The 22,217-nt window shown below is 39.1% G+C and overlaps 1 protein-coding gene across 7 annotated transcripts in view; it reads right to left on the bottom strand.

Annotated features, from left to right (window-relative positions):
- Tab2 (TGF-beta activated kinase 1/MAP3K7 binding protein 2) overlaps positions 1-22,217 on the bottom strand; it is a 50,086-nt gene that overhangs the window by 13,103 nt on the left and 14,766 nt on the right. For 2 of the 7 annotated variants that reach the window (XM_063288633.1, XM_039110917.2), the window contains exons 2-4: positions 10,787-10,850; positions 5,163-5,350; positions 420-1,920 (exon numbers count right to left, since the gene is read on the bottom strand). In XM_063288633.1, coding sequence (XP_063144703.1) covers positions 420-1,920; positions 5,163-5,264 — 1,603 coding nt within the window. In that variant the 5' untranslated portion in view covers positions 5,265-5,350; positions 10,787-10,850. Of the gene's footprint in view, positions 1-419; positions 1,921-5,162; positions 5,351-10,786; positions 10,851-11,300; positions 12,727-13,349; positions 13,490-22,217 lie in introns of those variants that run through there. The other 5 variants (NM_001393814.1, XM_039110915.2, XM_039110919.2 and 2 more) reach the window with 4 other exon arrangements.

The raw sequence follows: 22,217 nt of genomic DNA on the forward strand, positions 1-22,217 counted from the left end.
CAAGCCAGGGTTGGGGATTTAGCTCAGTGGTAGAGCGCTTGCCTAGCAAGCACAAGGCCCTGGGTTCAGTCCTCAGCTCTGGGAAAAGAAAAAAAAAAAAAAAGAAAAGAAAAAAGAAAAACCAACCAACCAACCAAACAAACAAAATCAAAAAAACAAAATTAACTTTCTGAAGAGCTAGTAACTCCAGATTATAACATTAAAATTTACATGAATAATTCCATATTAAAGTACTATTATTTGGGACATTTAAAGACGGAAGTGGGGATACAGCTAAGTGGAAGAAGACTTAGTGTAGCAAGGCCAGGACCACAAAACAAATTAAAGAGATCCGCAGGCATGCTGATGCCCACTGCTGCTGTGCAATCACATGCACACCAAGCCCAGCATGGAGAATGCCCCTTTAATATCAGCTTTACCTTGTGTGTAGGCAGCATCATCAGATCCCATACTCAGTTTCCGTGCTTCGCTTACTCTATCCACGTGTGCTAGAGTAGGGTCTGTGAGGTGCTGAATAGTCTCTGTTTCTACATAATGGTCAGGGTGATTCAGAAGATTTGTAAGTTCAAAGGTGGGGGAGACAACCCCCGGGGAGACGGCAGGGGGCTTATTGGGAGAAACTGTGATTTTGAAGGTGTACTTTGTGTTGGGCTGCGTCACCACCACTCGAGGGGAGGCTGCGGAGTTGCCACCTAACACCCGGCTTTTGGGAGGGTGGTGGTGGATAAAGGCAGGACCCATGCTCACTTGCCCAGACATGTTCCTGGAGGCTGCAGAGGCCCCAGAGTTCGTGGATATGAAGAGTGTAGGCTGATTCCGCATGCCCTGCTCATCTCCTGTGCTGGCATTGGCTGAGATGTAGACCTTGGGTTGACTACGGGAGATCATCTCATCAGTGCTTGGAGGACTGGCAGCTATGTAAACAGTGGGCTGATTTCTATTTAAGGTCTGGCTGTTGACCAATGAGGAAGTGCTGGCAGTTCGAGGTCCAGAAGAACGTAATTTTGAAGAACTGTTTCTTTGTGGGGGTTCAAGTTTGATTTCTATCTGGTTTTTTCGAGGTCCTGTTGAAATATTCTGAATGTTATATTGGCTATGGGCAGAAGACTGAGAGCTAGCAGACGAGTGAACTGTTGGCGGTTGTGGAGTAGTTGGCGAACTGATAGGCATGTAGACATGAGAGGTCTGATGGCCCTGCTGATTCGGCTGCTGGGTTGAGGTATGTGGCAAAGGATTGGATGCAGGATAAGTAGTCCAAGGTCCAGGCTGTGAAGGCTGATAGGCTTGCTGAGGGTTCACGGGATTAAACTGAGATACCCAGCCAGAATGCTGCTGTGTCTGTCGAGCTGCACCACTAGGAGTTGTGATGTAAGGCCTAATGTAGATAGAATTCCCCTGTGGGCTGTTGAGTACAGGTGGAGGCACACCATGTATGTGCAAAGACGTAGGGGTGCTTCGGCCAGTCTGTATGTTTGGGGCTAAAGTTACCATAATAGGATTAAACCTGGGAGTTTGTTGAGAGAGGTTTGATGTCCCTTTGCTGCCTAGGTGAAATCCAAGATGTGGTGTTGAATTAGAAGCACCAGATGTACTGGGCATTCCAAAAACATTAAAGCCTTGAGGAACTTGAGCTGGTGCTGTTTGTGGCTCCTGCTGAAACAGTTCGTTATTGGACTGCCCACCTTGAAGCTGTCCATCGCTAACACTGTGTGTTAAAGTCCTACTTCCGTTCACTCGACTTCCTTCTCTTCCATGGTGGTAAACATTCTGTGACTGCAAGTCCAAGTTGAGAGAAGTCATGTGATTGCGTAGACCAGAAATTCCAGACTCATCTGAAAAATTCAGGTCTCCTTCACCGTAAAGATACCTTGTACTCTCCTGAGAGAGAACAGCACAGCAGGCATCCAGGTTATTATTGTTCTACAGAGCAAAAGAAGAACAGGTCACTCTTAGTCACGAGAAGTGAATGCACAGATTATCACTACCACAGAATACTACACGACTAACAAGAGTACAAATATAATCGTAAGAGACATCTTTGGATTTGAGAACTATTTTATATATATGTTTAAGGTATTAATTCTCACTGTTCATATAATGGAAAAATTTACTAATAACAGATAAATCATTGTCTAAGAAGCTACTTAGTAAAATGGATTCATCCAAATACAGTAAAAATGCAGCCTAATTAAAAATACAATTTTTACAATGAACAGAGTAATCAAGTTTAAGAATATAATAAGGTATAGTTAAATTTCTTTTTAAAGTGAAATGATAAAATGCAAAGTTCTTCAGACTACTTAGAAAAGATTCAGTATTTATATAGCCAATTGGTACATGGATTCTTTTAAAGATCACTTATCATGTCAAATCTACCTGTGCTTCTTCCTTTTGTATAAAACATGCCTCTACAAATGAAATGTAAGCATAAAGGAGCCAACAATAGAGCTGAGTTCACGTCTCTGCCTTCAACAGAGCACCCATTCTAGAGCAACATGCAGAAAAAAGCAAAACCCAACACAAAGTGTTTTTAAATAAAGTACCACACCATTGGTCATAAATTCTCCAGAAAAATACTTACTGGACATCAATCACATATGCAACAATCTGAGCTCATGGAAGACTTAATAACAAATAAAACTTAGCTTTTCCCCCTAAAGAGCCTGTAACTCAATCAGGTAGACAGTTTTGGAAAATGGCAGTAGTCAATTCCCTTAGGCCTATGACCTCTCCAGCCAAGGACCGTTAACTGGGTTTAGAATACCCCAGCTAAATTCTAAGTATTTATACAAAACCACAGTCAGGTGTAGCTCTCACCCCTCATCAAAGCAGTTTCTTTTGCAGCAGAGACCATTACAGAAAGCTATAACTGGTCAAAATACAGAGACTAATCAACTGTGGGGTGCCCAGAATCAATTGGTACATCCACAACACAACCTCTACACCGTGGAAGAAAGGACGATACAGTTTTAGGAGTCAGCAGACCAGAATGCCTGCTGTGTGACAGTGTCCTCTGGAATGAGAGGGAGGCTGAGCCCATGAAATGCTAACACTCTGGCTGTCTAAGTAAGACCTGCACAATGACACTACCATTAACAGGCCAGCATGGGCGGACGGGGGAAGCTACATAAGGTACCTTCCCTGGATGAGGAGCTATAGACAATCAATGGCTGCTGAGAGAGGGAGACCCAATCTTCTCCGGGGATGAGCCCTGCAATTCCAAGTGGTCAGCCCTAAACAAATGTATACTAATGTATACTAGAGCAAGACTAAATTAGCTCAGTGACCTGTTCCAAAAAACAAAACAAAACAAAACCAAAAAAACCAACCAACCAAAAAAACATGGAAAGATCTAGAAAACAACAGTAGAGGTTGCTCTTATCTCAGGCCCCTACGCATGTACTTTTGTTCACACTCTTGTACCTATACACACTAATGTACACAAACAAACAAGCATGTGGGCACACACATAGACACACACTCCTGGATTAATGAGTGCATACAGCTTGATGGTTAACAGGGCACAAGCAAATTGGATGAGGAGAAAAACAGACAACCAACCAACCCTCCCAAAACAAAAACCAAAGTAACATAGAAACCCTAGGCTCTTGATGAAGGGAATGGTAACTGTGAGAATTAGGTGAACGGCGTTCCTAACACAGTGAATGAAGTAACTCTAAGTGGTGTGAAGGTTCACATTGGAAACTTTGTAAACCGCATGGTTGTAAAAGGAGATTGGGCTTAAGCAATGGAGGATTTAAAGAAGTGAATGGTACTATAGTTTAGTCGTTATCAAGCAGTTGAGAGAGCTACTAACACAAATGAACAGAGAAGTAATGACAAAAGAGTATTTTGGGAAGACAATTTTGTTAATACATAAGATTCCTTTTTCTCCTCTTTTTTTTTTTTTTCGTTATATTCTACGTTGATAAATGTGAATGAACTAGTGACTCATTCACCAAATATTTACAATAGGGAACTTTCCATTACTGTTTCTCTTTTTAGAACTGAGTCATGTACCCTACCAGTAAATTTACCTGGATTATACTTTTCTGTGAAAATTTTTATTCTCATTGAACAGTAAAGAAATGAAGTAAAAATGTGGGTCATAGATGTTACTACTGGTAACAATCAAAATCTGAACTTATCTGCTTATTCTAAAACACATGTCTAACCACTGTATAAAAGAACCAGGTAAGTTTGGAGAATTTCACGTCCCCAAGGCTAACTATAATGAAGAGTATAATGTCAGGCTATAGAGCTGAGCTGGGACTCCAGACCAGACTAGTGTACTATAGGATTAGAGTCAAGACATCCAAAATTCATCTTGAAGAACATGGAAAAAATTTTAAAAAGGCAAATATATAGCACCCTGTATTTACACTGCCAAGAAACAATAGTATCTTCATCTAGAAAGGAAGTAGACAGATTGGTGGGACTCAAACTAGGTTAAGTCTGAAAGTACACAGAACAACTGAAAGCACAGATAAAAGATGGTAAGGGTGTGGGTGACATATGTAGTCACTATAAAGCAGGATAAAAATTTCATACATTATCAAATTTTAAAAATAATCTGCCAAAATTTGAAGGGATCACCAAAATACTTTTTGAGAGGAAGATGAATAGCCAGCTACAACTATCACTAAATATGTAGAATTATGGATTTCTAGAATTTTGTATACTAAGAAAATGTAGAAATTGGAGAAATTAATTGGAAAATTTATAAAGAAAACTTAGAAATATGAAACAATTTTTTTCTTCACAATTGGGAAGTTATGCACTGTTCATACAAATCACTCAAGTCAGAGAGAAGAGACTGACGTACGAACAGTGTTTTGACAAATGTACCCATCAACAGAAGAATAAGCTTTCTGAACCAATGACTTTCCCGTTTTCATACAAAGACCTGGGATTTTACAAATGTAATGAGAGGATGAGGAAAAGGGAGCGAGATTGTAGAGAGTAGAACTAGAACCTCTATTACAGGCAGATACCGAGAGCCCTCCTTTGCCAGAGGCCACGCTACTATGAGACACCAAAGATCGTTGTTCATTACAGCACAGTAAGGCTATCAAAGAGTTTTCCTCCAGTATCTAAAAATCATCAGATTCATATTATGAATAGTACTGTATCAATAAATCCAGAAACCAGTGAACACTGACCTGTAACATGCACCTGGATACAACAACTTCAGGCACTTCAGGGAACTTTTGTCGCAGGTCATGTAAAACCTGAAAATCAATTTGGTGGCTTCCTTGGGCCATTCGTATGTCGCCTGCTCAGGACTATCTCAATAGGCAATTCTAGGCCTGGGTGGAAGTAGTACTCATCTCTTCTGGCCAAGCATTTTCTGTGAAAGAAAAAAAAATTATTGAGAACTGACTTTAGAATGAATGTTGCTATGGATTTATAATCACAGCACCTAACTATAAACTGTAAAAGTATTATTTAGGTTTATTAATTTTCATTTCTAGTAGACAATTTCAAAATGATCTGATTCCTATCTGAATGCTCTACAATGGCAGTGCTAAGATGTATCCAATTAGGAAACTGCTGTGATGCTGTCTTGTCTTTCCTTATTCTTTTAGGGAGAATCAGGAACTAATAACATTTCTTAATGATTACCCATTAAAACCTTTGAGAATCTAAAATGTGGCTCTAAAAGACCATGTGTATTTTATCTAAAACTTAATGCTTTCACTCTCTATGTTGCTGTATATTCAGTTCTGAAATGCACAATTAACTCCTCTACACAAAATAACCAAGTCTTCACTACCATCAGATAGTTGCAAAAGTACTTTGTATCTGACAATTCTTTCTTGCCCCTACTGCTTTTTCCTGACCACCTTACTCCACCTTAGCTATTACTGTAAGTCTCTTAATGGTCCCCTCTCTACCTGCATTGTTCTTTGTGTTAGTCCCCTGCCTCCTGCACTCTCAGTCTTTCCCCATAAACTATCTTTGGGAACGGTACACCAGAGCAGCTTTCTCCTACCTCTGTGCCTCAAAACTGCATACCAGGAGACCTCTTGTTAATTAACACATTCCTGTTCCCTCTGTTGCTAATGGGCTTCTGGTATCTTTTTTGAGGCTTTGAACTTAACTGTCCTCTTTAACATTCCCTCAGATACTTGAAGGCTCTCTTGTTTACTTCTTACCTTCTTCACTCATCAAATGCTACCTACCCACTGACAAACATCTTCCCTAGTCATTCTGCCATGTTAAAAAAAAAAATCACATCCACATATTACTTTTTTCCTGTGACATTTATAAGTGATCTCTAGAAGATCAAGACCTCTGAGGTTAACTACTATATTCCCAAGACTAGACCAATTCTAGGTTCACAAAAGATGCAACATCATTAGATGAAAGTTTTACTGTAAAGTTTCACATTACAGTTTCTAAAGCACATTTCAAATGACTTAAACTTAGAAAAAAATTTATATGCAATATTAGGAATGGGAAAATAAACATCTAAATGAGAAACACCTTCATTAATTAAAGATGAAGAATGAAATCAAATTCTAATCTCTTCCATTATTAAAGCATATACAGCATGTTACCATTGGCTTGCTTTTCTAGACAATTAGGACACAAATGAGAAACATTATTCAAATGCGCAACTATACTTTATGCCCACTTTCTGAGAGGACAGAGCAGGTCCTGAAGAAAGAGGGATCCGAGTCGGAAGGCTAATCTTGCGTAGTACTCTGTACAGTAGGTTTGCTCTCTAAACTACATATGTGAGAGAGACACTTGGAAGAGCCAGGTTAAGGTTAAAATAACTCATCTGTGATTCCAGGGTTTCTAGTTTGGCTTCAGCATAGCTAACTGTCCCCTAAAACAAACTAAGCATCACTATCCAGTCGGGAACATGAAAGAATCCAGACTTTCTACACTCAACCCTGTCCTTCATTATATTTTAAATGTTTAGAATCAAACAGGAAAAACGAATCCATACTTAAGAAAAAGGCAGCCAATGGAGAGCAGGCCCAGAATAACGTGGCTGCTGGGATCAGCGTATGAACTTGGAAGCACCTCATGCATGAGGGTGAGTGGACCTGGACTTCTCGGGAGATAAGTGCAATATATTGTGGATTCATACATATGAAATTTGTATATAACATTTTTCTATTTAAGAACTAAAATATGTGAAACGACTCCACTGGACATGCTTATCCACAGTAGAAAGAGGAGAAAATAAAGCAGTCTGGAAGATGGACAGAGCTATGAGTGAGTGGAGCGGGGCTTCCAGACGCTCAGAGTGCAGCAGGTAATACCAAAACGTAATGTCCTTGTAATTAGAGACCAGAAACCAGGACACAAGTGAGTAGGTGGATAACCTGATGGAATTGTGATTAAAATTTTTCTCAAGTTAGCAAATGATACAAACTTACAAATCTAAGGAAAACCACACAAAAGGCCCAATATTGTCTAACTGCTATAAACCAGGGAAAGAAATCTTAAACACAACCTGAGACACCTATGGCCAGTGAGACAGCATATTTATAGACAGGGCTCACACTCTAGCCCAAGGTAGTTTTGAACTTGGGGCAATCCTCCTGCCTCAGTTCTTTCTAAAATATACAGTGAAGAGCAGCGCTGCAAAGCAGAGGAACCTTGACCTCTGGTTAGCAGGAAATACGCATACAGAATTTTTAAGACACTGAGGGGTACTATGCTCAAGTCAAGGAGGAACAAGAACAAATTTAGTAATTCTAATCTTAAATCTATTTGAGTCAGGCATGTTGATGCACGCCTTTAATCCCACTCGGGTAGCAGGTGGGTCTCTGAGTTTGAGGCCAGCCTGATCTACAAAGTGAGCTCCAGGATGGCTAGGGGTACACAGAGAAACACTGTCTCGAAAACCAAACCAAACCAAGCCATGTCACGCCAAACCAAAATCTATCTGAAAACTTGGGTGTCACTTGTCATTTACCACTTAAGTATATTTCAGCAATATTACTGTTGTGAAGGAAAGTAAGATTTTTGTGGAATATGTTCAAGGAATGTTTTTTGAGGGTCTCTTTACTACTTTAAAGTCTAGTATAAAGCACAGGCAGTAGAGAAGAAGAAGAAGACACCGAATTTTCCAGATTTCACTGGAGTACCTCTATATATTTGTAAATATTTTATGTGGAGATGCCTGAGGAAAATGCTGATATGCGGACACAGCAATTAAAATATAGCCTCTCATTAGCCTGGAACTTACTGAATAGGCTAGAACGGTTGGCCAGTAAGTCCCAGAAACCCACCTGTCTGCTTCTCTACCACTGGGATTTTAAGCACACACCACCATGCGTAGCATTTTTATATGTGTTCTAGGTACTGAACTCAGACTGGGCCATCCACTCGAGCTCCCAAAAAGCTTAAAATCCAAGGAACTGATAAGGTTTCTTCTATAAAATTCTTAAGAGATCCACATAATGTAAATATGACAAGTATTTTCTTTTATATTAAAACAATAAAAAAGAAGGTAACAATGTTAGCTGAGACAAGAACAAACTTTCCTAAAAAGTAGAATTTCCTAAGAGTAAAAGAAGCAATATTGAACTTTAGTCATGTTAGTTTCTGGAGGTTTTGTTTTGTTTTTTTTTTTTTCCAGTTAAAAAGGGTAAAGAAACAAAGAGGAAAACAAAAACCATCTTAATAGTTAAAAATGGAAGTAACCAACACTATCTCCTCTCAAACTAAATGAGGTAACTAACGTATATAGAGCTCATATATTTGACACATAGCAGTTGCTAAGTAAAAGCAAGGATTCTTGAAATGTTCTCTTTGGCAAGTCACTGAATTTTAATACTTCAGTTATCATCCTGTATAAAATGATGACAGTATTCAACTGTCATGAGAATCAATGGATAATCCATGTTAAGATGACAATGACAGCAAAAGAAACCAAATATCGGTAAAACAGTAATACTATCCATTTTTTTTTCTTTTTTTGGAGCTGGGGACCGAACCCAAGGCCTTGCATGTGCTAGGCAAGCGCTCTACCACTGAGCTAAATCTCCAACCCCTGTTTATTTTTATAAAACGTAAAAACTCAGGAGTTTACAAGATTACACAGTATATGATTATATTAATTGTATTAATTATATTATTAAGCCTGTCTAGCTTACAGCAAAAAAATTTAAACAGGTAGCAACATGATTATTTATTTTGAATACTGTGGGTTCTCACAAAGTAGGAAGGAACCAAATTTTAGTAGGAGGGCTTCATGCTCCCCGGGCTGCAGAATTCTGAAGTTGATTTAATCTTTGAGGTGTTCTTTTTCAGTCTTCATAGAACAAATGATTAATGCACATTAGAAAAACTGAGACACGCAGATCCCTTCAATATGTACGCCTGTGCTCAAGTACTCGAGAAGTTGTATAAACTGTGCTGTGTGTATTCAAAGGGATCTTCACTGAGGGAGTTGGAAACTCATAAAGTACAACTATGTGAATAACGTTAGAGATGAAGCAAGACTGTAAAACAGGTCAACTCTAGAAATGAGGAGGAAGTGTGGGTAGCGTAAGAAACGGGAAGCCGAGGAGAGGGGACTAGGGAGACCATGGAAGGGCGTTCAATTGCTGTGACAGAAGAGGCCAGTGAAACCTGCAGGTGGGTTTTATTAGAGGCCCAGAAATACACTTGAGGAGAGTCTTTAATATTGTCACATACAAACTGCTCACACAACACTGAGACAGATCTTGCTCTATATCCCAGGCTGCCTTTGAACTCACGGTCCACCTGCCTCAAACTCACCAGCGCAGGGGCTACTGCTGTTTCATCCTTACAAACTGTGTATTAACTAGTATGAAATGCTAAGCTGGGAGAATAGTGGGAAGCTGCTGTATAGCATAGAGCACTCAAGAGGCTAGAAGACTGCAGTGGATTTTAGCTACCAGATTACTACCCACAATGCAATTCCACTACTCAGAACCAATCCCTGACTGCTAACAAAAATCTTCACACAAAAACATCAGTTTCACCACTTCAAAGTGGTGAGACTATCTTGTTCACTGCTGTATACTAAGTACTTAAAAAGTATATGGTAGGGACACAGAGATGTCTCGTAGTTAAGAATTTACACTGCTCACTCATAGGGCCCAGGTTCAGTTCCAAGTACCCATGTTAGGATGGCTCATAACCGCCTGTAACTCTAGCCTCTTTAGGCACTGCACTAGCAACACCCAGTGTTACCTCTGGTTTCAGAACGTTTTGTTCAGTAATTCATAAAGCTCAATTTCACAGGCAAATTTTAGGTCTTGTTTGAGGCAAAGTACAATATTTATTATAGTATTTACACATCATTACTTTTGTTAGTTTCTGGACTCAGATTCGCCTGCTTCTGTCTTCAAGAACTTGGGATTAAAGGCATGAGTCACCATCACCTGATCATTTCTTGACCTTTTAACATGAATAAAACTGTCCTATATTTGTAAAAAATTCTTGGCTTTAAAAGACGTTACAGAAGCTTTTGAAAGCTGTATCTCTATCTCGTTTTTCTTGTCAGCGCTGCGCTGTTCTGGGAGGGTGCTTTTAGTAATTCTCAGGAGCAATACATCACATTTTAACAGAGCTAGATACAGATCAGCCTCTCCAGGGTCCAATGGAAAGGCAGACATGTTCTCCCTTCCTCCTCCTCGCCCTCCCACTCCCCACCAGCATTTCCTAATACTAACCCTACCTCGTGTTGCTTTTGTGGATTGGCTGACATTACCAGTGAGTTATTTTGAAATAATGTCTTTACCATAAGAAAACTGATGTGCAGTCAGAATAGCTGGATGATGTTACCTACCATCTTTTAAAGTTACAGTAAGTTATAGAATCTTCTGATCTCAATGAAGATTCCCAATTGAAACCTAAAACGAGAATCATATAATCTAAGCATCCATGTTATATTGTTGCTGTAGTATATAAGTATCATATTATAGGCCAGGTAAACAATACCAGATATTCGATTCATTTTTAAAGAATTTACAAATGTCATTAACTAGCCTAAAAAAGTCAACATTTTTCTTTTCCTCCTCCTCTTATTCAGACAGGGTGTCACTATGTTACTCTAGTTGGCCTGAAATTCTCTGTGTAGACCACCAACTCACTCCATTTGCCTCTGCCTCTAAAGTGGTGAGCCACCATCCCCAGGCCATCAACAGTATTTTATGACAAATTCCTGGAATTATATTTCTTGAAGTATGATACTCCAATTTTAACAAGATAATCTAAACATGTCAATATTATTTTTCTATGATGGAAATAAAAGAATTACAGCCATTCAACAAAAAAAAAATCTGAAACTTAAGTACTATTACCATTTAAGATAAAAATAAGAACTTCCAGACATGGTAGTGAATGCCTTTAATCTTAGTCCTTGGGAGGCAGAGGCAGATGAACTGAGTTCAAGGCCAGCCTGGTTTATGTAGTGAGCCCTTGGACAACCAGACCCTGTTTCAATGAAAAACAAAACAAACAAAATATAAAATAAGATTATAAACAATCTTCAGCACTGACTGCCATAGAACTTGTAATATGGAATCACACTGCGAAATCAGTTAACTGCCAAGACAACAATACGCCAAACCAGTTATCCAAATGCTAAATTATTTTAAGTTATGGTCTAACTTAATACCTTTAATAACTTGAAGTGACCAAGTAAGTAAGTATTATATAAAAGCAGACAACTTTATAGGCTTAGCATAATGACCTTTTCAAAGAAAAGCAATACAAATTAATAGTCAGTAGCATGATTTATGCCTTCTCTTTTTAAAAAGAAACCTTCCTATAATCCCATTACTTGGGAGGCAGAGGAAGGTAGATAGATCTGAGTTCAAGGTAGCCTGATCTGCAAAGCAAGTTTTCCAGGACTTGTAGTCTAAGGGTTACACTGAGAAACTCTCTTGAAAAACCAAAACCAACCAAGCGAACAAAAGCCCTCCCCAATGTCTTCATTTAGTGCAGCGCCTTAAGGACTGAGTGCTGCCCACTGCTTCTGCCTCACCACTTCACAAGTTCTTCTTAGAGGAATGTGCAGGTCAACCACAGTTGGCAATTGACGTTTTGAGGTTTTGTGGTAGATGTTGCCATTTTCTATGGATTAAGGAAAGTGCAATAAATCTGAGACAAACATATTATATAACTAACTACCTTGTGTGTATTTTCCACTTCATATCTTATTATTTTTCCAATATGCTAGCATTTTACTATGGAAACAAAGTTACTTTCCAGTGCCCCCTTTCATTTAATATTTTAGATAATCTATCCTGATCATAAATATCTTTAAAAGAAAACAGGGAGTAAGCATGTTAACAAATCCTTACTTATAAAAGAAAACTATAGAGTATTAGAAAAACTCATGTTCTGGTCTTAGAACATAACTATAAACTTTATAAGGAATGAATTAACCTGATACAGGAAAATGATAATTAAGTTGAATATTAATTTACTAACATAAGGTGGTTAGAGGACAATTCTCCTTACACTATTTGGATCTCTGTGATCAAACTCCTAGCATCAGGTTTGATGACAAGGGCCTGTCTTTAACTACAGAGCCATCTCAATGCCCCCCCCCCCCAACTCCAAACAACTGCCTTCAAGGAGAAATAAATTATTGCATTGCCACATTAAGAAATACTGAGTCTTGGGGTTAGGGATTTAGTTCAGTGGTAGAGTGCTTGCCTAACAAGCACAAGGCCCTAGGTTCAGTCCCCAGCTCCGAAAAAAAGAAAAAAAAAAAAAAAAAAAAAAAAGAAATACTGAGTCTTTTCTCTTAGAGGAGTAAGACATCCAAATTACTAAATATAAGAAACTTTTGTTATAGCTTCTTTCAAGCAAGCCAGTAATATATATTTGCATATATATATGCAAGTTAGTGGAAATACAATTGAATTCAGGTAAATATACCATGTAAATACAGTATTTGTTTTATCTATAAACAAACCCGATCATTTCAAGTGACTGGAGAATGTGTTAACTTCATGTGAACGTAGCAGAAACAGAACAGTTAAGGATACTGGGAGGAAATCTGCTTCACTCACTCAATCCCCAATATTACTTGCCTCACACATGAACCCTGGAGAAGGATGGCTGTTTTATGTTTACTTTTCAATGAATGCCAGTGTACTATTTTGCACATTTGCAGGGCTTGACTATATAGCACTTCCACAGCATTTCTCTTAAACTGCTTTTGCCACCACTAGCAAACAAACTAAACTAGAAAGACTCAGGCAAAAGTTAAGCTACAAGTGTTACTAGATGTTAGGGGATTCCATGCCACTCAGGTTAAAGCAAGGCAACTGTAAGTTGTGAACTGTGTGTTGTTATAGATCACACAGCCTAAGCTTCAGTGCCCAACTTTCGCATACCTGGAAATAGAAAAATTCAAACTGTAGCTGTCCTTGGTTGGCTCATTTGCAGTTATAAATGTTTAATTAAGTAACTGCAGTGAGCTCATCTCTACTGGACACTTCTTTTCCAGAGCAGGTCCAGGAACTGGTTCTGGAGCCTTGAAAGCAGGAGAGAAACTACAGTAAACCCAGAGGTAGGCAGGTAAGAACTGTGGAGCACACAACATGAGGTCTGAAAGCAGGAGCAGCCCACAGCCTCAAACTGAATACTCAAGTAAGGAAAAGGCTTCTTGGCTCCAGCTTACAGGGAAAGCCATTTGCTTCAGCAGGTAGTCTTCACTTGCCCAAGTCTCACAATTCCCCATCTTGGGAAGTGGAAAGAGGCCTTTAGGAAATCTCCAAAACGGTGCCTGAGATCAGTGCAAACTGTAACAGAAAAGCTGTTAAGACCTATTGTGATGGATAAACTTGGAATTATAAATTCTTCGTTTTCAGGTTATTTACTCCTCCTCTTCAATATTGCATTTCCTGTTATCTTTTAACTGTTCTCCTATTTCCGGAGGTCAAAGCTTCCTTGAAAATATTTTAGATATACTCGAGCAATGAAATTAATTTTAAGTTCCAGCTTTCTTTCTTTCTTTTTTTTTTTTTTTCAAGACAGGGTTTCTCTATGTAGCCCTGACTGTCCTGGAACTCTGTGGACCTGGCTAGCCTCAAACTTGGAGATCTGCCTGCTTCTGCATCCTCCGGAAGGCTGGGATTAAAGGCACTGCTCAAGTTCCAATGCTTAAAGGCGGTGGTAGATAACAGGTCATAAGATGTGCTTCTTAACCCATTGGAAATTGTTTTTCTGTTACCAAAACAGAGTCACTTGTTTTAAAAATATTTCTTAGGCTCATATTAAAACAAAAACAAGTTGGCAAGTCTCGAAGTTAGACAAACAGTAGTAAGCTATTAAGAGTGGTAGCCTAGTTAGTTTCCTGGGAATGATGTCCTTGCACTTGATTCTCAGTATGCTGGCACCTTTACAAGTTCCTCTAAGAAAGGAGTCCCACACTAAGTAAACTGAATCTCTGCTCTATCAACCTGGAGGACTGTAAACCCCTTACAGTTCTTGTATACACCAATCTAACACTGTGAAAAGTAGTTTCCCTCCCCTGGTGGGAAACACAAGTTTTCCAGGCTCTGTGATGGCATGGCATAGGGAAAAGAGCCCCAGAGGACAGGAGAGTTGCTTCAAATCTCACTTCAATTTGGCCTTGAATTAAAATATTCCCATCCAAAGTTTCCATTCTACCAACCGGCAGACAACTGGTTATTCATTCGACTGGGCTGCCTTGAAATTTCACTGTGTACACAAAGCACCCAAAGCCTGCTGCATATCAAGTTTCCAATAATACATTGTTTTGTATTACTAAAAAATGAAACATATTCTATTCTGTTTGCTTCATTTCTGCTCTGACCATGGAGGTAAACTTAGGTTTTCATTTTCATAAATACTAAAGCAACAGCCATGTTTAGTAAGCTTTAGGTGTAATAAAAGTACATCACATTCTAAGAGATATAAGTGATTTATTAATACTGGCTTCAGAATAACTACAAGAATGAATATATGAGACAGTTCAATTCTCACAGCTGACGATAAAACAAAGATGTAACAATTTACATTAAGGATACAAAGATAGTTGGTAGAAAACAAGATTTTTTTTCTCCTTTCCAGTAAAGTAGAAAATAGGTGTCCTAACAGCCTTGTTAAAACTTAGCTCTAGGAGTCAGAACTTAATTAATCCACAATATAGCTTGATTTTTATACAGCTAAAGAAAAGAATAGCTTTCTACCACATATGGGTAATAATTTCCCTCTTACTGATAGAACAGTGGGTTCCACTGAAAATTATTATTTACCAAATATGGCTCTAAGATCAGATTACAGCTCCTCTGCCATCTACCAAGTATAAAGCAAGTGTCACCAGCCACAAGGAATTTAGGAAAAACATTTCCTTACAGTTTCTCAGATGTATTCACAGCACAACTTTCTTTCAAAATAGTTTTTAAAAACATTCATGAAAGTATGTCACTCAGAAAGGAGAGATTTTATTTGTATATTCCTCAGAAGGCGGGGGGGGGGGGGGGGTCAGGAGAGATTCCCTGTCACTAACTAGTTCTCCTGGAGAACACTCCCTACTTTAGAGACTCCCAGGGAGAGAGACACTGTAGAGAAGGCACCATGACTTTATATCTAGCCACCACAGTGACACTTCGGACACTTTGGCCTGTTTCCTTGGCTGTCTGTCCCAGGTATAAAGTATTAGATAGTAAACGTGCCTCCTCCCTTCCAGTCACACCTGCCTTTATTTGCTTACTTACTCATTTTTGGTCTCACTGCACTAGGAACCTCTCCAGGACAGTGTTAGCTAACAGTGATGTTGGGGCTAGAGAGGATGGCGGGAGATGAGGCAGGTGCACTGCACAGCCAAGTCTCCTCTTGCCTTAGCCTCCCATGCAATCATAGATAACATTCCTATATCTAAAATATTTTCAAGGAAGCTTCTGACCTCAGGAAATAGAACAGTTAAAAGATAACAGGAAATACAATATTGAGGAGGAGTAGTAAATAACCTGAAAATGAAGAATTTATAATTCCAAGTTTATCCGTCACAATAGGTCTTATGGCTTTGATTTATGACCTTTTAAATAGGAATTTGGCATTTTCCTAAATACTAAAATGGGAATTCTAGCATCTTTCCATTTCTAGTAACAAAATGGTGGTTTCTGGTCTGAGATGTGAAAGCTTTGGGAATATTGCTCTATTCGTCCTTTACTAAGAGCTCTTCCACTTTCTGACACCCTTTAGGTTTTCCATGCCAGTGCACAGCACTGCCACTAGTCAATCTACAGTGTTACAGAGATGAAATGCTGCCACTAGTCAATCTACAGTGTTACAGAGATGAAATGCTACCACTAGTCAATCTACACTGTTACAAAGATGAAATGCTACCATTAGTCAATCTACAGTGTTACAGAGATGAAATGCTGCCATTAGTCAATCTACAGTGTTACAGAGATGAAATGCTGCCACTAGTCAATCTACAGTGTTACAGAGATGAAATGCTACCATTAGTCAATCTACAGTGTTACAGAGATGAAATGCTGCCACTAGTCAATCTACACTGTTACAGTGATGAAATGCTGCCACTAGTCAATCTACACTGTTACAGAGATGAAATGCTGCCACTAGTCAATCTACAGTGTTACAGAGATGAAATGCTGCCACTAGTCAATCTACAGTGTTACAGAGATGAAATGCTGCCATTAGTCAATCTACAGTGTTACAGAGATGAAATGCTGCCACTAGTCAATCTACAGTGTTACAGAGATGAAATGCTGCCACTAGTCAATCTACAGTGTTACAGAGATGAAATGCTACCACTAGTCAATCTACAGTGTTACAGAGATGAAATGCTGCCACTAGTCAATCTACAGTGTTACAGAGATGAAATGCTGCCACTAGTCAATCTACAGTGTTACAGAGATGAAATGCTACCACTAGTCAATCTACACTGTTACAGAGATGAAATGCTACCATTAGTCAATCTACAGTGTTACAGAGATGAAATGCTGCCACTAGTCAATCTACACTGTTACAGAGATGAAATGCTACCATAAGTCAATCTACAGTGTTACAGAGATGAAATGCTGCCACTAGTCAATCTACAGTGTTACAGAGATGAAATGCTGCCATTAGTCAATCTACAGTGTTACAGAGATGAAATGCTGCCATTAGTCAATCTACAGTGTTACAGAGATGAAATGCTGCCACTAGTCAATCTACAGTGTTACAGGGATGAAATGCTACCATTAGTCAATCTACAGTGTTACAGAGATGAAATGCTACCATTAGTCAATCTACAGTGTTACAGAGATGAAATGCTACCACTAGTCAATCTACAGTGTTACAGAGATGAAATGCTACCATTAGTCAATCTACACTGTTACAGTGATGAAATGCTACCACTAGTCAATCTACACTGTTACAGAGATGAAATGCTACCACTAGTCAATCTACAGTGCTGTTACAGTGATGAAATGCTCGAGTCCACTTGATGATTCATTAAGTATTTTTTTTCCACCAACTTTCCTGAGACTGGTCTGTAGTCTTTTATTCTATTTTACTATCATGACTTTGTAAAGAATCTCAAAGTTTACCTTTGCCTCTCTATGTTGTGAAATAGTTACCTGAGGCTTTAAGTTAAAAAAAAAATTCAATGTTTAAAGTTTCCAAGGTCTGGTTACTCTTTGTAGTGAATGTCTAAGACTGGACCTTGCATTTTGTGAGTTCAGATCCTTTCATACTTCCCTCCCTCCCTCCCTCTTCAGGAGCTCCCTTTAACCTATAAGCATGTAGAAGTCTTAGTCATTTTAAATACACTGCCACGTGCATACACCAAAGTTGCCAGTTAAGTCTGAAAGTCATTCATCAAGTACTAATTCACAAAGCAACTTATTCAAACTGCCCTCACACTTTAGTCTATCTAGCAGGAAGACAAGGAGCACAGAAGAAGCCACAGCAGTAGTGTAGGAACTGAAGCAACACAAATAAGAAACAATATTCACTAGGCTCCTTTCCTGCTTGCCACTCCCACTAAAATCCACGCCTATGCCTTCTCCAGTTTGGGTCTCTACATCAGAGATCAAGAAGGCTACAGATTCCCTCTTTAGTTTTTGGTTATGAATGCATAAAATACCCACATTAATGTTATTTTAAAAATGTAATTTGTCAGGTCCAATGTGACACGTCCAAATACAGATTGATACTGGAATTGAGAACAGTGGTTACACCAGAGATGAGAAGATAGGGAAAAGCACAAGATACACAATTATAGGGAAACATGGTGATGAAAATGTGGATTGTTGTCTCTATGTAGGCGAGGACAGGCATCAGATAAGGCGAGAGCCTGTGATTGGGCAGTGGGAGACTTTTAGAGGTGAGTACAGAGAGTACAGGGAGAGAGAGGAAGGGAAGGAGAGGAGAAGACGAGAGGGAACCTACAGGAGAGGAGGAGGAGCGGGAACCACACAGTCCCGAGAGCTGTAAGTATTGGGGATCTCTTAGATGATTAAGTAATAAGTAGGGTGCGTCTGCCCCACCTAGGTGTGCAGCTTGTGTTCCTATCAACTAAGTTTTGAGTTCTTTGTGTTTTGTGGGTTGAGAATTTACTAATATAAATCTGACTGATAAATTAGAGTTTTGATTTTACCAGGTTATGGGGATTTGTGACAGCTAACCACAGAGGGCAGATGGCTGGGGATGTGAGAGGCCAGTTTGTCTGCCAGTGCCTTGCATGGAATCCTTTTTTAAATATTTCATGCAACAGAAACAGCCCTGCGGACACTACTGTGCTCTACTGCATAAAATCCTAACCCTTCACTTCTGCATGCATCTTTCCTTCGAATCCTATTTTTAGGTATCTTTAGGGTCGTGTGATTCAGATTTAAAATCTATTAAATGTACCTTTAAAAGAGAAAAAAGCCAGAGTGTCATATATTCTAAGCTGGCCTCAAACTCTCTGGGTGACTGACCCTCTTGCCTCCACCTCCCTAGTGGCATAACTATGGTGTGCATCTCCATGCATGACTTATATGTTATGCTGAGCTTGGGGCCTGAGGCATGCTAGGTAAGCATCTACCACCTGTGCTATATTCACCTACTGCTAAATTTACTTACTTTAAATATCTTTTTTAAGTTTCAAAAAAAAAATATCCTTGCGTATATTCACCACCCACGGCCTGTTATAGAAGGGCATGTTTACACAAGTGCACTCTGAACACTGAGCACATTCCGGTCTTCCCACTTCTTTTTCCTCTCCGTCAGTCCTCTTTGCTCCCACCACTGTTCTACATCTACTTTTATGTTACAGACAAATAGTGGTTTTATGTATTTTTATCACATCTGCAAGTGAGAATGTAGATGGTATTTGTCTTTCTGAAACTGGCTCCATTCACTTCCATGCATTTGCCTGCAAACTCCATTCTTTTGAGTGGAAAGCATTCCACTTGTGGACATACACCATATTTGCATTATCCATTCTCTGTTGTACCTCTGTGACTTGACTTGGTGGCGTCTGGGCAGAAACTGGAGTGATTTGGGTGAGTCACATGGTAGATCTATTTTTAGGTTTTTGAGGAGCTTTCACATTGATTCTCATAGTTGCTAGACTACCTTACATTCCTGTCTGCGCGTATCCTCGCCAGCATTTATTATTATTTGTTTTCTTAAAATTGATCTATTTTTATTTCCCACCAGTCCCTATATTCTTAGGAATCCAGTCAGGCTTTCTGAACACATTCAAACCCCTTTCTTCCCTCAGTGAGCAATGTTGTTGCTTAGAATGCAATTTTTCCACTTTTGACACGTGTTAAAACTACCTCTTCATAATCAACTCTAGTCTGACCTCTTTCTTGAGTCTTCCCAGTCCAGTCCTCATGGGCTCTATACTCAGAATTAATAATGTTCCTGTGAACCAATAAACACCACGAATCATTATTTTCCTTGTATTGTTCTACTTCTTTGGTGACATGGACCATGTGTTTAAATATAGACCCTGTCTATATGCAACATTGATATATAAAGTGTACAAAATTAGTAAAATGTTCTTAACATTAGACTTTTGTTTTGCAATTTCAAATACCAGAAGATATATTAAGAAAGCCAAAATTCCACTAAGTAGCTACTGTAGTTTGAATATGCTTGACTTAGAGTGGCCCCATTCAGAGGTGTGGCCTTGCTGGAGTGGGTGTGTCATTGTGGGCATGGGTTTTAAGATCCTAGACCTAGTTTCCTGGAAGCCAGTCTTCTAGCAGCCTTCAGATGAAGATGTAGAACTCTCAGCTCCCCCTGCACCATCCTGCCTGGACGCTGCCATGCTCCTGCCTTGATAATGGACTGAACCTCTGAACCTGTAAGCCAGCTCTAATTAAATGTAGTCTTTATAAAAGTTGCTTTGGTCGTGGTGTCTGTTCACAGCAGTAAAATCCCTAAGACAGCCACTAAAATGGATATTCTGAAACCCCAATGAGAACCTAGATACTCATTAAAAATTCATGAACTTATTTACTGGGCAGAAAGGAATTTCATGAATTTATTAATTAACCTAAGTTAGTAAATTAGGGAAGGAATACCTTAAAAGTAGAAAAAAAAATAAAGTATCTTCTAAGTATGTACAACACACACCTAGACTCTATGTTCTAAGTTTCTTATACAGCTTAGTGGCAGGCCTTGGAGTAGAACCTGGATTTTTGACTCATTCTAAGCTCTAAAGCAAACACTATTTCTGTCCTCTACAAAAAAGTGTAGTATGCAAGGTAGGTACATGCGCATAAGGATCCCTATTCAGAAGGTAGAGAAACATGAAGTATAAAGAAGCAGAGTTGGAACTAAAATATACATTTATTAATCTACATAACATACATGGTGCAACTTTAATTACTTTATGCAAGTAATTTTACCTAGTAATATAAGATGAATGATGTCTTATTTACTGATTACTATTTGAATTATAAACACAGCATGTGGTCGCAATTTCCTTTAAACAGTTCTAACAACTTACTTTATTTCACATATAAAACTATAAAAATGAGTACCCATGGCCTAGAGGTGGGGTGAGACGACAGACAATGACACTGGAATAGTCTCTAAGTAATCTTCATATAGGTTAGAGGAGACCTCAGTAGGAGAAAAGGAATGAGGGTAGAAAATTTGGGATTGCTCTCCACATATAATAAACTCTGCTGTTCGCTATGACTGAAAAAAAGAACATACTTTTTCCTAAAGGGAAGCTCTTAACAGCAACGGAATTAAGACAGTGAGGGAGAGAAAGGGTGGATCTGGAACAAATAACCAGCATCCAGACAATACACACACTACCAGCCTAAACAATGCAACCGAAACTCAATCCACTAACTCCTACCCAATAATGCACTGTAAACAGCGTGGCTCTGAAGCCAAGAGCCTCACGAGTACTCTTTCTTTTCAATCTTAACAATCAATGTGGAAGGATCACTGATCACGCCCACAAGGATTTCTTGCATTCATCCCTCTACTGCTACCTTAATGTACTGGTTCTGCTGTTACCTTTATAACCAATTAACAACAACCTGTTTGATACCTTGTCTTACCCAACAGCTCTCCTAAGCTGTATTTTACAATAGCAACAGGCCTATTAACTGCCCAAAATACAAACTGGGTCATATCATATTGTTTCTATGAGAAGCGAGGGATTTTATAGTTGACTGGTATTGACTTTGGGTATTTATCCTTGACACTGACTTGGGAAATGCAAAAGAGGAAAGGTAAGAGGGAACTTATAAAACAAAGCCAAGAAAGTTAATGTGAAAGTTTGTATATGGTTGGCCCACGGAGTGGCACCATTAGGAGGTGTGGCCTTGTTAGAGCAGGCATATCACTGTGAGCGTGAGCTTTAAGCCCCTAGACCTAGCTGCCGGGAAGCCAGTCTTCCAGAAGCCTTCAGATAAAGATGTAGAACTCTCAGCTCCCCTTGCACCATGCCTGACTGGATGCTGCCATGCTCCTATCTTGACAATGGACTGAACCTCTGAACCTTAAGCCAGCCCCAATTAAATGTTGTCCTTATAAGAGTTGCCTTGGTCATGGTGTCTGTTCACAGCAGTGGAAACCCTAACTAAGATAGTTAGCTACATGAAATCACAAAAGAACTGGCATCAAGCGCCTATACCTGTTCATCCTTGTATTACATACAACACTTGTAAAATCCAAGGCCAGCTTATGCTATATATATAATAAGACACTATTTAGAAAAAAAAAAAAAAAGAAGAAGAAAACCAAATGAAAAGAGAAAATTTAAAGCT

This window comes from Rattus norvegicus, chromosome 1, assembly GCF_036323735.1.
Source record: "Rattus norvegicus strain BN/NHsdMcwi chromosome 1, GRCr8, whole genome shotgun sequence".
In the NCBI taxonomy this organism is placed as follows: Eukaryota; Metazoa; Chordata; class Mammalia; order Rodentia; family Muridae; genus Rattus; species Rattus norvegicus.